The sequence below is a fragment of the Carettochelys insculpta genome, chromosome 3, assembly GCF_033958435.1.
Source record: "Carettochelys insculpta isolate YL-2023 chromosome 3, ASM3395843v1, whole genome shotgun sequence".
Classification (NCBI taxonomy): domain Eukaryota; kingdom Metazoa; phylum Chordata; order Testudines; family Carettochelyidae; genus Carettochelys; species Carettochelys insculpta.
Window position 1 is genome coordinate 123,480,371 of NC_134139.1, and position 15,582 is coordinate 123,495,952.

Genomic DNA, 15,582 nt, shown 5'->3' on the forward strand with positions numbered 1-15,582 from the left:
CTCCATGTGGGGCTGCCAGGGAATGCCATCACTGCAGCACTGGCTCTGGCTTTGCGCAGGGCAGCCAAGGGATGCCATCACTACAACTCCAGCTCTATACGAGGCTGCCAGGGGACGCTGATTTGCTGGCTACCCGACCATGGCTGCCTGCAGTGCTTCTGGGGGATGCCACATTTGGATATGGCCCTCTGTCCACTGTGGAGCTGCCAGGAGGCCAGCTTGGGTTGCGCTCCTGCCGCAGCCCCTGGTCCAGGAGCATCTCTCATCCTACCAGACAAGGGATGTTGCCAGACCAGGAACTGCCTGTTTTTGGAGGTGCAACCTGTATAAACATTCATTTAAAGCAGGGATCAGCAAAGTCAGGGGTGGTCCCCTTGGGGGGGTGTGTGTGAAAGTTCATAAGGGCGGGGCGCAGCACGAATGGCTGCTGGGTCTCAGGCTCATCCATCTCATTAAAAATGTTGAAATATGTTCCTGTTTTGTGTATGTGTATTGACATTTATATATTGATTGATGAAGTTTTTACATTCTACATACTTATTCTCTTACACATACTAAAGGGGTTTTGTTTCATATGCACATAACTGAAATTTCCGTTGGTTTGGATTACATTAGAGGGGTTGGGAGAGCCCTGCTAATTGCAGGGATGAAAAGTGGGGCCCAGTGTAAAAGGTTTGCTCACCACTGCTTTAAAGGACAAATAATTGAATGGGTGGCAAGAAGGCTATTGCTGCAGAAGTTGTAGTTTTATAACTGAGGCTGAGAAGTATCTTATGAGGCTAGGGTTGCTCTTCAGTGTCTGAGGGGCTTAGTTCAAGCCTTTATTAATGTGCTGTGTATTGTGACCAAAAAACAGGCTGCATTCATGAATACAGTGGAAAAGATGCTGGAGACAAGTGAAAGGGAAAAAAAATCCCTCAAAAAATCTTAGACCTGTTGGAACAGAGCATTCTTTCAAAGTTTTCAAGCCTTCCAAATCATATTTTAAAACACACATCAGATAAATTGGCTCTAAATACTAGCAGAGGGCTTCCCAAAGATTGTAAGTTTTCTCCCTCCATGTGCTAATTTAATAGTTCTGCCAGTGCTTTCCTATGCTTCTCAACAATGTGGACCAAGTCTCAAACCCAGTCCAGTAATATTTTTTGAAGATCAATCTTTAACAAGAAGTTCATGGATAACCCATGTTGTGGATAGCCCATTCTTACGAGATCATATCTGAACATAATAGCTTTTTTAGCTGTTCAAGTGTTCTGGTTTTCTCATATGCTTTTGGGAGACTACTTGAGTGCCCTATCAATATCTGGCCTACTTTTATCAGACTTTCCTGGTTCCCATCCAGTTGCCCAAAGAAAGATTTTATAGATTGTATTTTTTCTAGGAACTGCTTTCTAGGGAATCTAATTACTTTGTGTAACAGTGACCTGGAGGGGTAACAGTAAAATAAAAACAATGGATTTCAGGAAGGCAAACTTTATTAAGTAACTGGCATACCCTGTTCTTGATTCTTCTCTTTCTTCTAATGTATTTGTAGAATATTTTCTTATTGTCTTTTGTCTTTAGCTAGATTCAACTCATTTTTTTGCCATTGCATTTCTAATTTGGCCCTTACATACTTATTTGTAATTTTGACCTAGTTTCCACTTTTTGTATTATTATTATTCTTATTATTACTTTTTAGGTAATCAAAGATCTCTTCATTTTGCTGCGGTGGTTTCTTTCCCTACTGCCTACGTTTCCTATGCAGTGGAATAAATTGTTCTCATAGTTGTAATAATTTCTCTTTTGAAAAACTGCCATCTGCCTTCAATTGCTTTTCCTTTTAGACTTGTTTCCCAGGGAATCTTATCTACCAACTTCCTGAGTTTGCTGAAGTTTGCATTCCTGAAGTCCATTGTTTTTATTTTGCTGTTGTCCCTGATACCTGTCCTTAGAATCATGTGTTCTGTCATTTCATGGTTACTTTCACCCAAGCTGCCTTCCATTTTTTAATTTTCAACCAGTTCCTCCCTATCTGTCAAAATCAAATATGGAAGAAGCCTCTCCCCTTGAAGCATTCTCCATCTTCTGGAATTAAAAAAAATGTCTCCAGTACATTCAGCAATTTATTTGATAATCTGTGCCCTGCTGTGTTTGTTTTTCCCTACATACGTCTGGATAGTTCTAGTCCCCATATTCACCACCAAGTCCAAGATCTGTCCTATCAAGTGAAGAAAACAAACAAACATGTATTTACAACATTCTAAAGCCCAGGTCAACTACAGTCATGTACATGAGCATCATCCCCCCCGCATAGTGCATGCCCTGCTAATAATTACTTCTACCCCAAAATACAGAGCAGTGAATTTTTCCACTTGAAAATATTTATAACATCCTTTTTATTTTCCACAAAGTTTGTAGGCACAGAGAGGTAGCAGTGCTAGCCTGTATCTGCAGAAAACAACCAACCAAAAAAGCAGTTCTGTAGCACTTTAAGGCTAACAAAATAATTTATTAGGTGATGAGCTTTTGTGGGACAGACCCACTTCTTCAGATCTGAAAAATTCTGAGTTAGGGTTAGTAAATAGGATTATTTATTTTCTGTTTCCACTGCTGTGGTGGTACTATTTAATACTAAGCATATTATACAGAAATCAAAAATTAAACACATTCTTTTTAAAGATGTTCAGATAGTTTACCAGGATGGACCAAATTCAATACAGGAAACCCTTGAAATGCGCAATTTCGAGTTGCACCTAACTCACATTAACGTGAGTTAAGTGTGATTCAGAATCTCACCTCCCCCCCGCCCACCCTTCTCACCATCTGCACACAGCTCTGGCTCACCCCCCATCAGGGGGGCAGCTCCTCTCCGCTGCAATCAAGCCCCAGGGAAGTGGCACCTACAGACGCTCCCAGCCCCAGAGCCCCAGGGAAGCAGCAGCCATGGCTGCTCCTGGCCCTGGAGCCCTGGTGAAGAGGCAGCTGGGGGCACTCCCTGCCCAAAGCCCTGGGGAAGCGGCAGTTGCGGGTGCTCCCAGCCCTGGTTCAAACCCTCAGCGTGTGGCTCCAGTTCAATCCCCCTGCACATGGCTCCAGTTCAGCCACAGCTGCAGCCTTAGCCCTAACCCCAGGCTTAACCCCCCTGCCCCCCATCCTATGCCCCCAGCCTACCACCAGGCTTCATCCTCCCCAGCTTACCCCCCGCCCCCAACCCCAGGACTTATCATTCAAAAAGGAGCTCCAGGTGCTCCTCTTGCTTCCCTGGCTGCAGAACCTGATTCCACTGGCGAAAAAAGCACCACCACCACCACCCCGACTTACGTGAAATTTGGATTATGCGAGGGTGCGTGGGATATTGAGATCTTTTGTTGTAATAATGTTGGTATTACTTATTCTTTTGAGTATTATCTTGCTGTATTCATATGGTAGGACAGTTGACACCTGAGTACATTGCATACAAATCACAGTGATGTGTGGGCATTGAGAATACACGAGTAGCGTATAAAATTCTGCTCACAGTTGTAATTTTGCTCTGTTGCTACCAAGAAAATCCTCAGGATTACACCAATGTAACAGCAGAATTTAGTCCTCGAATGTATGTGTAATATAGCTGACATTCCTCATATTACTTAATCTCTTCTGTATTGCTCTTGCTTTACTTTAATAAATAAGTTGACTTTATAAAAACAAATCCTGAATAGTGGAGCTAATCATGTTAATGTAAATTAAAAAAAAATCAGTAAGGGGATAAAGAGTGTTTCATCTGAAGATGATAGAGTCAAATCCAGCCCAATTGAGACGTTTCCCACAGTTGTTATGGCTGTTGAGAAGATTGTGAAACAAATAATTTGTTTGCATCCATTTTCTAATTACAGTTACATTTCAATGTTAACATCACAACTAGCTTTAATATAAATCTTTGTTAGCAATCTTGATATGAAGGAAAAAAAAATCTATGAAGGGGCATAGGGTTTATTGCTTTCCACAGAAGTGATACCAACAAAACAGTATAGAGTTACACTGACAGACATCTTTTATCCTCATGTTATAGTATTCCACTCTGAGAAGCAGAGAACTATTGTTTGTCTACTGCTTGTTCTATTTTTCGATAAAGGAGGGGCAAATACATAGGTTTGTAGAAAGTTTTTTTTTTTTAACGTACAATGTTAAAAATAAATGGCGAATAACTTAAAGTGTATGCAAGGGTTAGATATGAGAGATTTACTTTTTTATTTTAGAGAGAAACTCAAACCCACAGAATGAGTTTCAGAACTTTATAATCAGATGTGGCTTTATAGGTTCTCAAATGGCAATATTTTATCATCTAACCTTTGAATCATTTGAGGAAAAGAGAGATTTTTACAGCTTTCAACAAGGCTCAATTTTTTTGTTTTCAGAGCTTTCAAAAATTTCTTATCAGTTATATGACTTAATTAATATTGATACTAGAGAAGATTAATGAACACTCTTTTTTTTGGAGAAACAAATCTGGAATATTTAAGTAGAGTTTTCATTGGATTTTTGGTCATGTGAAGATCTCTCAGTGGAAATACTTTTGTGTTGCTAGCCTCACCATGATTGATTTTTCTTTGGTTACTTGTTTAACATTGTGATATCTCTAAAAGAGTTTATACCTTATGATGGTTGAATTGCTGTCTTTTTTTTGTCTGCATCAAGTTCCAGGTGTGTTTGAATATTTTGTAGTACTCTTCGGGAAAAATACTAATTATAGAGACAGTCAATATAAGAATTTATTTTTAGCTTCTCTGAGTTTATCTTGTCAAATAATTCTTCCTGAAAGCCCAGGAAAAATATTCTTTCCTCATTGGAGAACCCATACCTTCCTGAACAATGATGTGGAACAGAATGTTTAATTGATAGCTAACTGTTTTCCAAAAAAATTCTCAATTTACAGTTAGTAAGTTATTTTTTAAGCAGAAGGTTCCCCATTTATTGATTATTAAACAGACAGATGCTGCAAATCCAGACTTACATTACATTATAGCTTTGATTTCATTTGAGACATCTGATAACCCAAGTGTTTGGATTTCATAATCATGTTAGTTGGATTATTGCGCAGAATATTTTTACATCTGTTATTACATGTAAAAGCTTTTAAATTTGACTTTCCTTTTCTTCCTAGGTCAGAAGACTTGTCTCCATTTACATGGTATCTTTCCTTATCTTTATGTGCCATATGATGCTTATGGGAAGCCATCAGAACACTATCTTCATCAGGTGGCATTCAGCATTGACCGAGCACTCAATGTGGCTTTAGGCAATCCATCTTCTACTGTTCAACATGTGTTCAAAGTGTCATTAGTATCTGGAATGTAAGTGACTTTCAATATGTTATTGTTAATTTTATTTGTGTAAAAGGCTCAAAGTATCTGGTTTGGTCTTGGGCGGGTCCACTGCCTTAGTTTGTCCTTGAACTCACCATTAACTACACATGCTTATATACATCTAAGAATACTCCTTCTTTGGGTCTAGTTTATTAAAATAACATAACTGTAATAAAATAACAATTTAATGTTAGCATACAGTGGAACTTAATTTATGAACACCTTAGGAATGGAAGTTATTTGTAACTATTAAATGTTCATAACCGAAGAAAATGTAAAGGTTCTTTCAAAAGTTTACAACGGAACATTGACTTAATATAGCTTTGAAACTATACTATGGAGAAGAAAAATGCTGCTTTCCTTCCCTTCCACCCCCAAAGGACTGTGCTATATTTGCTGCCGTTAATGATCTTAATTTAAATGAAACCAGCACAGAAACAGTCACCTTCTTGCTTTTTAGAAAACTTTCCCTTTATTGTTTTAGCAGTTTAACAGTTTAGCAGTATTGTTTAGCAGTATTGTATTTGGTTGGGTTTTTTTTTTAAGCCAGTATTTTCCAAATGCTGCTGTTCCTTCAACCTCCTGCTGGGCTCAGTAGTTCTAGTTTCTTATCAGAACTTAAGTCCATCTATGTGGGGTTTCTGTAAAGACAACCCTTAGGTCTCTTGCTCTTTTCTAGGCCCCTGCATATCTGCACATATCTACTTTATATCAGGTGGTCATAATTGTGGATCATGGATGGATGCAGATCCAAATTTTAAATTTCCAGCCCTGCAAATCTGTGGATATGTATGGACCATGTTTGTGGATCATATATAGATATAAGTTTGGTATCCCCATAGGTTTCTGGGTTTTTCCCTTTTATATTAGGTTTCTTCAACCAGGCCTTTCCATCCAGTTGATATTGAGAGTCTCTTCCTGTATCTCCTCTGGCAATAGGTCTTTTGCAGGAGCAGTTCTTCAGGCTTCTCCTCTTTGCACTGCATAGGCTTCCTCTTGCAGAAAACATAACTCTTTAATAATGTTATGCTTGATCATCAGACATAGAAGCTGGCCCAAGCCTTGAAACAGAGTCCTGGGACATCGATATATGGCCCAGGATAACAGCGTTTGCTTTCTCTGTGTTTAGTGCAGGTTTTTGCTGCTACAAGAATTGCTAGGAATATTGTCATCAGATGTTAACATTTTAAGGATTCTCTTACTATTTATTTGACATGCATAAGCAGGGATTGAAAAATTTGCTCATCTATAATGAACAGGAAGATTTTGTGGATGAACATATGAAGTTTATGTATAATCTGTGCTTTAATCTTACAAAAGACAGAATTTTTGAAAGTGTTCAACACTAACCTTGCCAGCCAGTGATGTGCAGTTTTGACAATATCTAGTTCATAGCAGTTATACTTATGAAAATAATCTTCCCCGTGTTGACAATTTCAGAGGTTTCTTCTGCAGACTGGGTAGAGTGCCTTTGTTGCCGCTCAGAGCTTACGTAGGCTGCAGTAGAACTAAATCTGTTGCTGTGAGAAAGTTGTGAGCTGCAGTGAAACTATAAATAGAAAAGGATCAAATTATCTGTGGTTTCTTCAGCAGAAGGCAATCACTGGAGAGTAGGAGCCAAAGCTGAAAACTGAGCAGAGTAGCTTAGTGAAGACAGTTTGGCTCCTTGAGTTTAGGCATTGTGAAACAGTCTTCAGTTACACGATTGAGACAAGATTCAGGAGGTAATATATTGGACCAACTTCTGTTGATAGAAGTGACAAGCTTTTGAGCTTCACCAAGCTCTTCTTCAGGTCTGCTGTGTCAGATAACGGGTAGGTCGCAGACACCACTGATTTGGTTAATATAATGTACTGTTGGAGTTATTATTTATTCAAGACATTACCACACCACTGATTCAACTGTTAATTAATTTATTAATTTCAGAGGCTGAATGATATTTTTGCAGTTGTTCAGAGCATGTATAAAAAGCCTAAATAATAAGCAAAACAAAGTAGCAGAAGTGTGGCCCTTTAAAGACTAACAAAATGATTTATTCAGTGATGAGCTTTCACGGGACAGAGCCACTTCATCAGATCAATCTCATTTCCAATACAGACCAATAATAAGCAATTCATTATATCCAAACAGTAACTAAGCCATTAGAAGCTGTTGATCAAAACACAAATAGGCTAATATCAGAAGTATTTAGGCACATATTGGTTGGCTTCAGCTTGGTTTGGCAGGTATTAGTGTTGAACCCTTTTAGAGTTTAACATTTATAACCTTTAATAAACCTTTAAGAAACATGTGAGGTGATTGCCAATTACTGAAATCAGAAAAAAGAAAAAAAGCCAGTATTAATCCATGTGAGTTAAAACTTCCTCTCTTCCCAAGGCCTGAGTCTCGTCCTGCTTGCTGAGCAACACTTTTTCATTGCACCTGAGTTCACACAGGGTTAATTTTTTTAGCGGTGGTATGTGGAATAGGAAGGTTCATGTTGACTCTTTTTATGACAGCTTCTTTTTGTTTTATTTAAAACCATCTGCAGTCATCATTATCAGTTAGACCGTTTTAAGGAAATTTTCTCTCATTAATTATTTTTCAACCAGACATTCTCAGTACTCTATTCCTTCTGGCATTAAAACACGTTACATTCTTTGACACATATTTATTTAACCAAACTTAAGCTAGTTTCAATTTTCTCATCTTATACTTATTCATGTGCCCTCTCTACGCACATGTAAGTTGGACCTATTTTAAAGCTTGTTTTGCCTACTTTAAGATGTGATATGAGGTGGAGCTGTCAAATGGTGCTGTCACTGTAGAAATGGTGTTAAACAGCGCTACTACCACCATGTTAATTGACCACTTTGCAATGTCTGCGTTCATGTCTAGTGTTTTAAAGATTTTATTTTCTTTTAAGACATAACATTGGACATTTTTGTGACCTCTAAAGTATCACATCAATCTAAAGCATAACACAAAATCTAATAATAAATTTGTACTGCTATCATTGAAATGGTCTAGTCCTGTTGACATTTCTAGTCAACATTATAATCATCTTGTTCATCATTAAGATTTCTCTTGAGAGCGCATCTGTTTACCAGGCTTACTTTGCCAGGTACACAGTTCTGTGGAGTACAGGGTGTTCTGAATCCACATGATTGTGAAATGACCCCTAAAGATACAGGGACAACTAAGAACTTCTAGAAGTTCAGATCAAAGTATGCCTTTAAAGAATACAGGGCATAGTTCACAATCACATCTTTCAATCCAAGTTGCAATTGTGATCCAGTATCTGATTTACTTATATTTGAAGACAACCATATCTTTGTTTGCAAAGATGCTCTTTTGACATGCTCTTCAAAACTGACCTCACATGGTGGGATTTGGCTGGTGACTTGTCCTTTTTGATGGCCATATTGAATCAAAACCGGTTCTGGTCTATGTAGAGCTCCTTTTATCTCTTTCTTGTCATAGTGCACTGCTGCCAGTTTCCTTGTAGGAAACAGCAGCATGTCCATTGCTCTCTCCCAATTTTGGCAAGATCTGTGAATCAATTAACTTTATTTTAGACAGAGGTAGCTGTGTTAATCTGTATGTTCACAAAACAAAAAAGGAGCCCTATAGCATCTTAAAGATTAGCAATATAATTTATTAGATGTCAACATTAAGCACAACTAACAAATAGGGATGGGACAGAGGCATATCCTGTTAATGCATGTCTAGCAGGAATTATATTAAAGTCAGGCAGGTGGGGTGCATTACAAATTGCAAGCAAATGCGTGAAGTGACATCTGGTAATAGTGCCTCTTTCAACCCATGGGTTATCTGTATTTTCCATTTTTGGAAAGTAGTGAACAGCAGGGACCAATATATCTGTATCAGGGAACCTAATTGTTGTAGTTCCTTTGCTACCAAGAGATTCAAAAGGCACACTAGTACATACAGAATGTAGTAGCATGTTGGTGACTTCAGCATCTCTACTGGTGATAGACTACTTCTTCGCTGTTGGAAAAGCCTCCAATAAAAAGTTTGTGTTGATTGAGGTCCACTCAGTTACATTTTGAACCGTATAGTCACAGAAGAATTTTGCAGGTGACTTCTGGTTGGATGCCACATTTAGAAACTTTTTTCAGGTAGGTACTGGATGTCCACCAAAAATCCTGTTTTTTTTGCATTAAGGCTCAGATCCAGTCAGGCACTGTCTCTGCAGTTTTTGCAGTTACTGTTGTCATACTTTTCAAGACTTTGATTACAAAATTAGCTGCCTCTGGTATCAAATGTGTGGAATTTGTCTCTAGTTCTCATTTGTATGACAAATGGCATCTGTGATTCACACTGTGGTTTCTTTGTTGCATGCTCCTAGCTAACTCATGGACTCTTCCAACTTGAACTTTTGGCTGATGCCAGAATTCAGCTTTCTTTTCTTCAGCACAGGTCCTATTGGATGATGAAGGGCAGTAATCACGTTGCCCAACCTAGCAGTATCTTATTAAGGACAATGCTGTGTGGGAAACAGTGTCTGCGCTAACAATTGCTGTGTTTGTCCTTCCCTTTTCATACTATAATTTTGATGATGGCCATCACAGCAAATGTTTTGATGCCAAATTTTTGGACTAGGCAGAAGAACCTATGTGTCTCTTCATGATCAAGTTCACCTGATCATAAATTTCTTTATTTGTTCTTCATTAACATATATTATTTTCAGAGAGCTGCTTATGCAGCTAACGTTTTCATGCAAGACAATAGATATGCTGACAAGTAAAACTATGTTTTAGTCATGAGTATTTTTAATAAAAGTCATGGGCAATAAACAAAAATTCACAGCCTGTGACCTGACCACTTGTGCTCTAAGTACTCCTGGTCAAATCTTAGGTGCTTAGGCAACTCCAGGACCTTGCTGCAGTTTTGGACAGTGAGGAAATGCTCCATGGTGCTGTTTTGCTTGAGTGGTGAGAAGAGTGGCATGTTGCCCCACTGCTGCTTGCAGAAGAGGAAGGCAGACAGAGGCACTAGAGCTGCTCTTGGGGGCCAGAGGTGGCCTGGCATGCTGTGGCTGCTAGAATGCATTGCTCTGGGACAGCACCCAGGACTGTTGCTGTCCTTGTGTATGCCATATCAAGTTGTCTGGGGTTGCTGAGCAGAGGTCAGTGCAGTTGGCCCCAGGCTGGGGCACCTCTTGGATCAGCTGGGTTGATGATGTAGCAGTCACATAGGTTCTGGACAGTCATGGAATCCTTGACTTCTCTGACAGACTTGCAGTCTTACTGATAAGCACCTTTAGGTGTATATTGGGGTCAAATGGGTTTGTCATATTGCAGGTAACATGGTTGGTAAGAGCTGTAACACGCCCTTCAGCCCTTACCCTGAAGGCAAGGACTAGTTTAAGGACTTCATCTTCATTACTTTATAGGTCACTTCCTTGTCTCATAGCATTTGAATATTTATAATAGGAAGGTGTATATTGCCATCTCTAACCCTAATGCTGACCTGCATATAAGTGTCATTGAAAGTAAAAATCTAGTTCAGGGTTTTTTTAAGGTTAGAATATTGCAAAGGCTAGTACTGCGTGCCTAGGCAATTATAAATTAAAGCCTTCTACTGTGCAGACTATATGGTACATTATAAGTACGAAAGCTTATAGATAAAGAAATATTACAGTAGGAATTCATGTTTATATCTACCCCCTATGAGGCACAAGCTGTAGGCACACAGTCTCCTGCTCCTGGCGCAGAATCTTCAATGAGACAGTGGTCGGATTACCAAAATTCAATTGAAAAATATTTAAAAAACTTACATCAGTTATGATATATTTTGAAAATTAGTAATATGCAATGTGAAAAATTTCAAATTAGTAAAATTCAGAATGTTAATATTCTTCACTTCTGTCACAAGCTAAACAGCTTCCTCATTTCTGGTGGGGAAAATAAAAGCTCGCTCTTCCAAAAGAATACAAATCTTTTAGTACATTTAATATATTGGTAGCTTTTACCAATAAATGCCCACTGAAAATGTTGAAATTAGCTTAAAACAGGAAGTCATAGTAATGTTGCAGCGTTTCTGAAACTCTGCAAAAAATGATGCTCTTATTTTGGTACTGTTGTTGTACCTCCCCTGGAGGCTTTTGGCAACATTTGACAGCAGCACATCATACCTCATGCAAACGTTCCTGAAATCAGCTTTATATGATGTGGGTGTGTTTAGGGGCAGTACTTTTAAATTCCAGAAATATGTTCCTGTGTGGAGAATTGCTGCATGCCTACAAATACAGGGTGGAACTAATTAACATAATGAGTTAACACATTTACCGAGAAACCATGCAAAGTGAAACGGGCAATTAACACCTCTGCAATCACAGAAAGAAGGAGAGTTAATACATTACAGAGTATTATAATGTCATAAAATCAGTGTGTCTGAATCCATGGTTGTTACTGCCTAGTACGAGAGTTACAAATTTAAGTTCTCAGCCTCACCCTTTAAAATTGTTGTGTGGATTTCCTTTGAGGACAGATACTAAGAGGTCAGAGATGAAATGATTGCTTTGTGAAAAATGTTCATCCACATGTGAGAGGGTATTTTTCTCTTTTATCATTTCTCTGTGAGAGTTCATTTGGGAGTGTAATGATTGTCTGTGTGGTTTTGTAGTGTTTTGGGCATTTGGTGCACTGATTGCAATATATCATTTGTTATAATAGGTATGGTAGGACTCATGGACTTTGATAGTTATGCTTTGGGAAGTATTGATCCATCATTGCAGTGGAGACGTGTCTTCAGGTTTTGCAGCTTACTCCTTGGGGGACTTCACCAAAATATTAAAAAGTCTGTGTACACTATTTTACAATTCTTCATAACGTATTTTATTTGAAAAAAAATCATGCCAATTTCCACTTTCAAAATACCTGTTGGCAAGTATGTGTGTAACAATACAGACAAAAAAAAGATTTTTTACAAGTGGATTCCTTACTAGACACACTAATACAAATGTTTGAATCATTCATTTAGACTACAATACAAGAACTTATTATTTTCCACACTCCTCAGAAGCAGTGCAAAGCCTTAGAGGAGTCAAGGTAATGACAGGGAGCTTAGGACGAGGGAAGGAACCCAGGAGTTAACATGGCAGGTTATTTAGTTCAGGTGGGGGGAGACGAGGGAAGGAGATGTTGGGGTGCCTTCCCAGACAAACCTTGGCCTGGTTGATCCTCAGTGTCTCCCATTCAGTCAGGCACATGTGCCTCTTAAACCCTCAATCCACTGTTCCCGTATAGCCCTGTAGCACCTCCCCCGCCCTTTTGAGGCATTGTAGCACCTCTCTCATTGAGCCCCTGGCTCAGTGCTGTCACCCTACTAGCCCTTCTGACCCTCCACCAGCTCCATATGCCCTGATCTGTCTCTCATAACTTAGCTCCATGACCAAACATGCACAGTGGTGTAGATTTCCCCAGGAGTAGCCTCTGGGGTCTGGTGCTGTTTGAGTTGGAATATCCTGGCCTGTGGGGAGCTGGATGATGTGGTTGGTGGGCTGTTTCAGGACGTGATACCTGACAAGTGTGGGTTGTAGTTGTTTCGTAGCCTGTATGGGTTCCAAAATGGGGTGCTAGGTGGCAATTACAGCTGTGCAATTGGTGGGCTTTTTTTTACCCTGTACTGAACTAAGTTCCCTCACAGTGTTTGCATGGACCATTCTATGCTCTGCTATTCTGAAATGCCCTTCTTTTGTGAAGATGGTCTTTGATATGTATTTCAGACTTTGTCCTGGGACCATATTTTATAGTATCTGAATGCCTGGCTGTAGATAATTTATTTCTGTGTCTAGGGAAATTACTGGATCTCTGGAGGTGAGCATGATGATATATTTTTTTGTATATAGTTGCCTGTAGAATTCCATTGCTGAAGTTGACCATAGTGTCCAGGAAATTAATGCTCTTGTGGGAATGTTTTAGGGAGATTTTAAGGGATGGAAGGTGCTGGTTGGAGTAGAAGTGCATGAAGTAGATGAGGACATCTGTCTAGAACATGGATCTGCAACCTGCGGCTCCGTAGCTGCATTCTGCTCTTTCAGGGCTTCTTTGTGCCTCCCAGTGCTAAAATTGCAAAGTGTGGGTGGTAGGGGGAGATAAAGAAAAACAAAAGCCCCTCCTGATTCTTTTTGATAAATGGTGACCCTCTAATAGACCAAAAATGAAAAAGCCATATCTAAACATATCAAACAATATATGATGTCAAAACATTGGGTAACTCCCCCTAGTGTCCTCCAGAGAGAGAAGGTTTGTTTGGGAGTGAAAATCAGGAAGACGGTACAAACACACACATGTAAAGTGTGAGGATATAGAATAGTAAAAAGTTTGTGAATGTCCTGCAGTAAACACGTATTGCATTACAAATCATTGTGTGTGCACTGTTCTTAAAATAAGGATTATAAAAATTATGGTTTTACATTATTTATTAAGGATGGTCTCTTATTCACATGCATTGCAGCTCTTGCATTATTGAGTTTTTAACCTAATAGGAAAAAATGACTCTTCTTGCTGTTTTGGTTGCTGACCCCTGGTTTAGAGGATGGAAATATCAATTTATCTCAGGTGTATTATTGGTTTTATGGTCCATATTTCCTGAAATTCTTCTTCAAGGTAGCCCATGAGGAGCTTGGCATAATGGGGAGCCATCCTAGTAATGACAGCCTTTAGCATTGTTTGGATAAAGTGTTTGTTGTTAAATGTAAAGTTATGTGAGAAGATTAAATGGATGATTTGGAAATGTCTGGGATGGACACCTATATGTTGTTCATTGTCTTGTAGATGTTCAAGGCAAGTAGTGATGCTGCCGTGAGGGATGTTGGCGTTTAGGGAGATAACATCCATAGTGGCAAGAATACTGTTCTGAGGGAGTTTGTTAATGTTGCAGAGTTTCTGGAAGAAGTTTGTTGTGTCCTTGAAGAAACTGGCCCTTTTGTATAACAAGTGATTTGAGGATAGTTTTTGAGTTCTCTTGTTTGTTCCTTCAACAAGATTAAATTATGTGATCTAGTTCTAGTTCTAGTTCTTCCATAGGATCCTGGCCTTATTCAGTGTACCGGATGGATGGTGTTTACTAAAAAAGTATTTGTTGTCAATCTGGTGTTTTTTTCATTGTTCAGTATGTGGTCCAAGTTATTACCCTGCAGAGATCACACCCTGCTCAGAAAACAGAATTGTTAGCGTATGACAACACTTCACAATAAACCTGGGCTCTGATTCAGGTTTGAGCTCAAGCTGTTGTTCTGTCCATGCACAAATTAGTCTGACTTGTGTCAAGAACCACTCAGGGCCTAGGTGGAAGGAGTCAGAACCCAAGTCCCACAGAGATTTGGTTCCAAGCCTTGTCGTTTTGCATTGTAACTAAAGCCATAGATTTGAGTTGGAAGGTCTGTGTAGTGCACTATGGACAAGTTAGCCAGATTTACAATGCAATGTGAGTATTCAATGAGTACATCACAAACATTAATAATTTATTTTCACAACACTTTAGTGAGATTATGCAATATTAGCCCAAGGTTTACAGATGGGCAACTGAGGCACAGAGCATTTAAGGTGAAAAGTGTCCTCTAAGTTTGTGTACAAAATTAGAAATGCTGAGGATCTGCTTTTTCAGAGCGTGTAAACATTATGTAGCACTTACAGCTTCATTGACTTAAGTTGCATTTTTGAGTGCTGAGGCCTCCAGCAAGTTAGGCCCCAGAGTTGCAAGTTGGGCACCCCAAAAATAAGGCATACACTGGAGGTGGTCACTTATGAAAAGTCATCATTTGCATAACATCACAAGAACTGGTAAAGGGAGGAATAGAATCCATTTTTCCCATGGTGGCATTCAACTTCCTTAACCATGAACCATCTTTTCTCTTACAGATATTCCCTATCTTAGCATTTCCCAAAGTGTGGTCTGCGGCCCAGTACTGGTCCCTGGGGGAAAAGAAATACCAGTCCTTTGAAAATACAAATTATCACTATGTACTATTATTATTATTATGAACAAATAATGAACAGTGAAAATTTATTCATTTTTCATTCTTTTTTATGTGTTTATATTTTTGGGCTGCAAAAAAAGATATTGGAAAAAAAACAGGTCCCAACTATATAAAGTTTGGGAAACCTTGCCCTATCTCATCCACTGCACACCTTCACCAATTTCTGCACCTGGTGATGCAGGGTTCCTTCAGACAGCAGCCTCCTTCACTCCACAAGTCTAACTCCTCCTCTAAGCATGATCTATTTTGTATGTTGGATGAGACAGG

General features: G+C 39.1%; 1 protein-coding gene across 2 annotated transcripts in view; it reads left to right on the forward strand.

Annotated features, from left to right (window-relative positions):
- REV3L (REV3 like, DNA directed polymerase zeta catalytic subunit) overlaps positions 1-15,582 on the forward strand; it is a 219,577-nt gene that overhangs the window by 87,236 nt on the left and 116,759 nt on the right. For both annotated transcript variants that reach the window (XR_012645066.1, XM_074990718.1), the window contains exon 2: positions 5,126-5,315. Coding sequence is in view for 1 of the 2 variants with exons in the window: in XM_074990718.1 (XP_074846819.1) it covers positions 5,126-5,315 (190 nt within the window). In the remaining variant the exon portion in view is untranslated. The remainder of the gene's footprint in view (positions 1-5,125; positions 5,316-15,582) is intronic.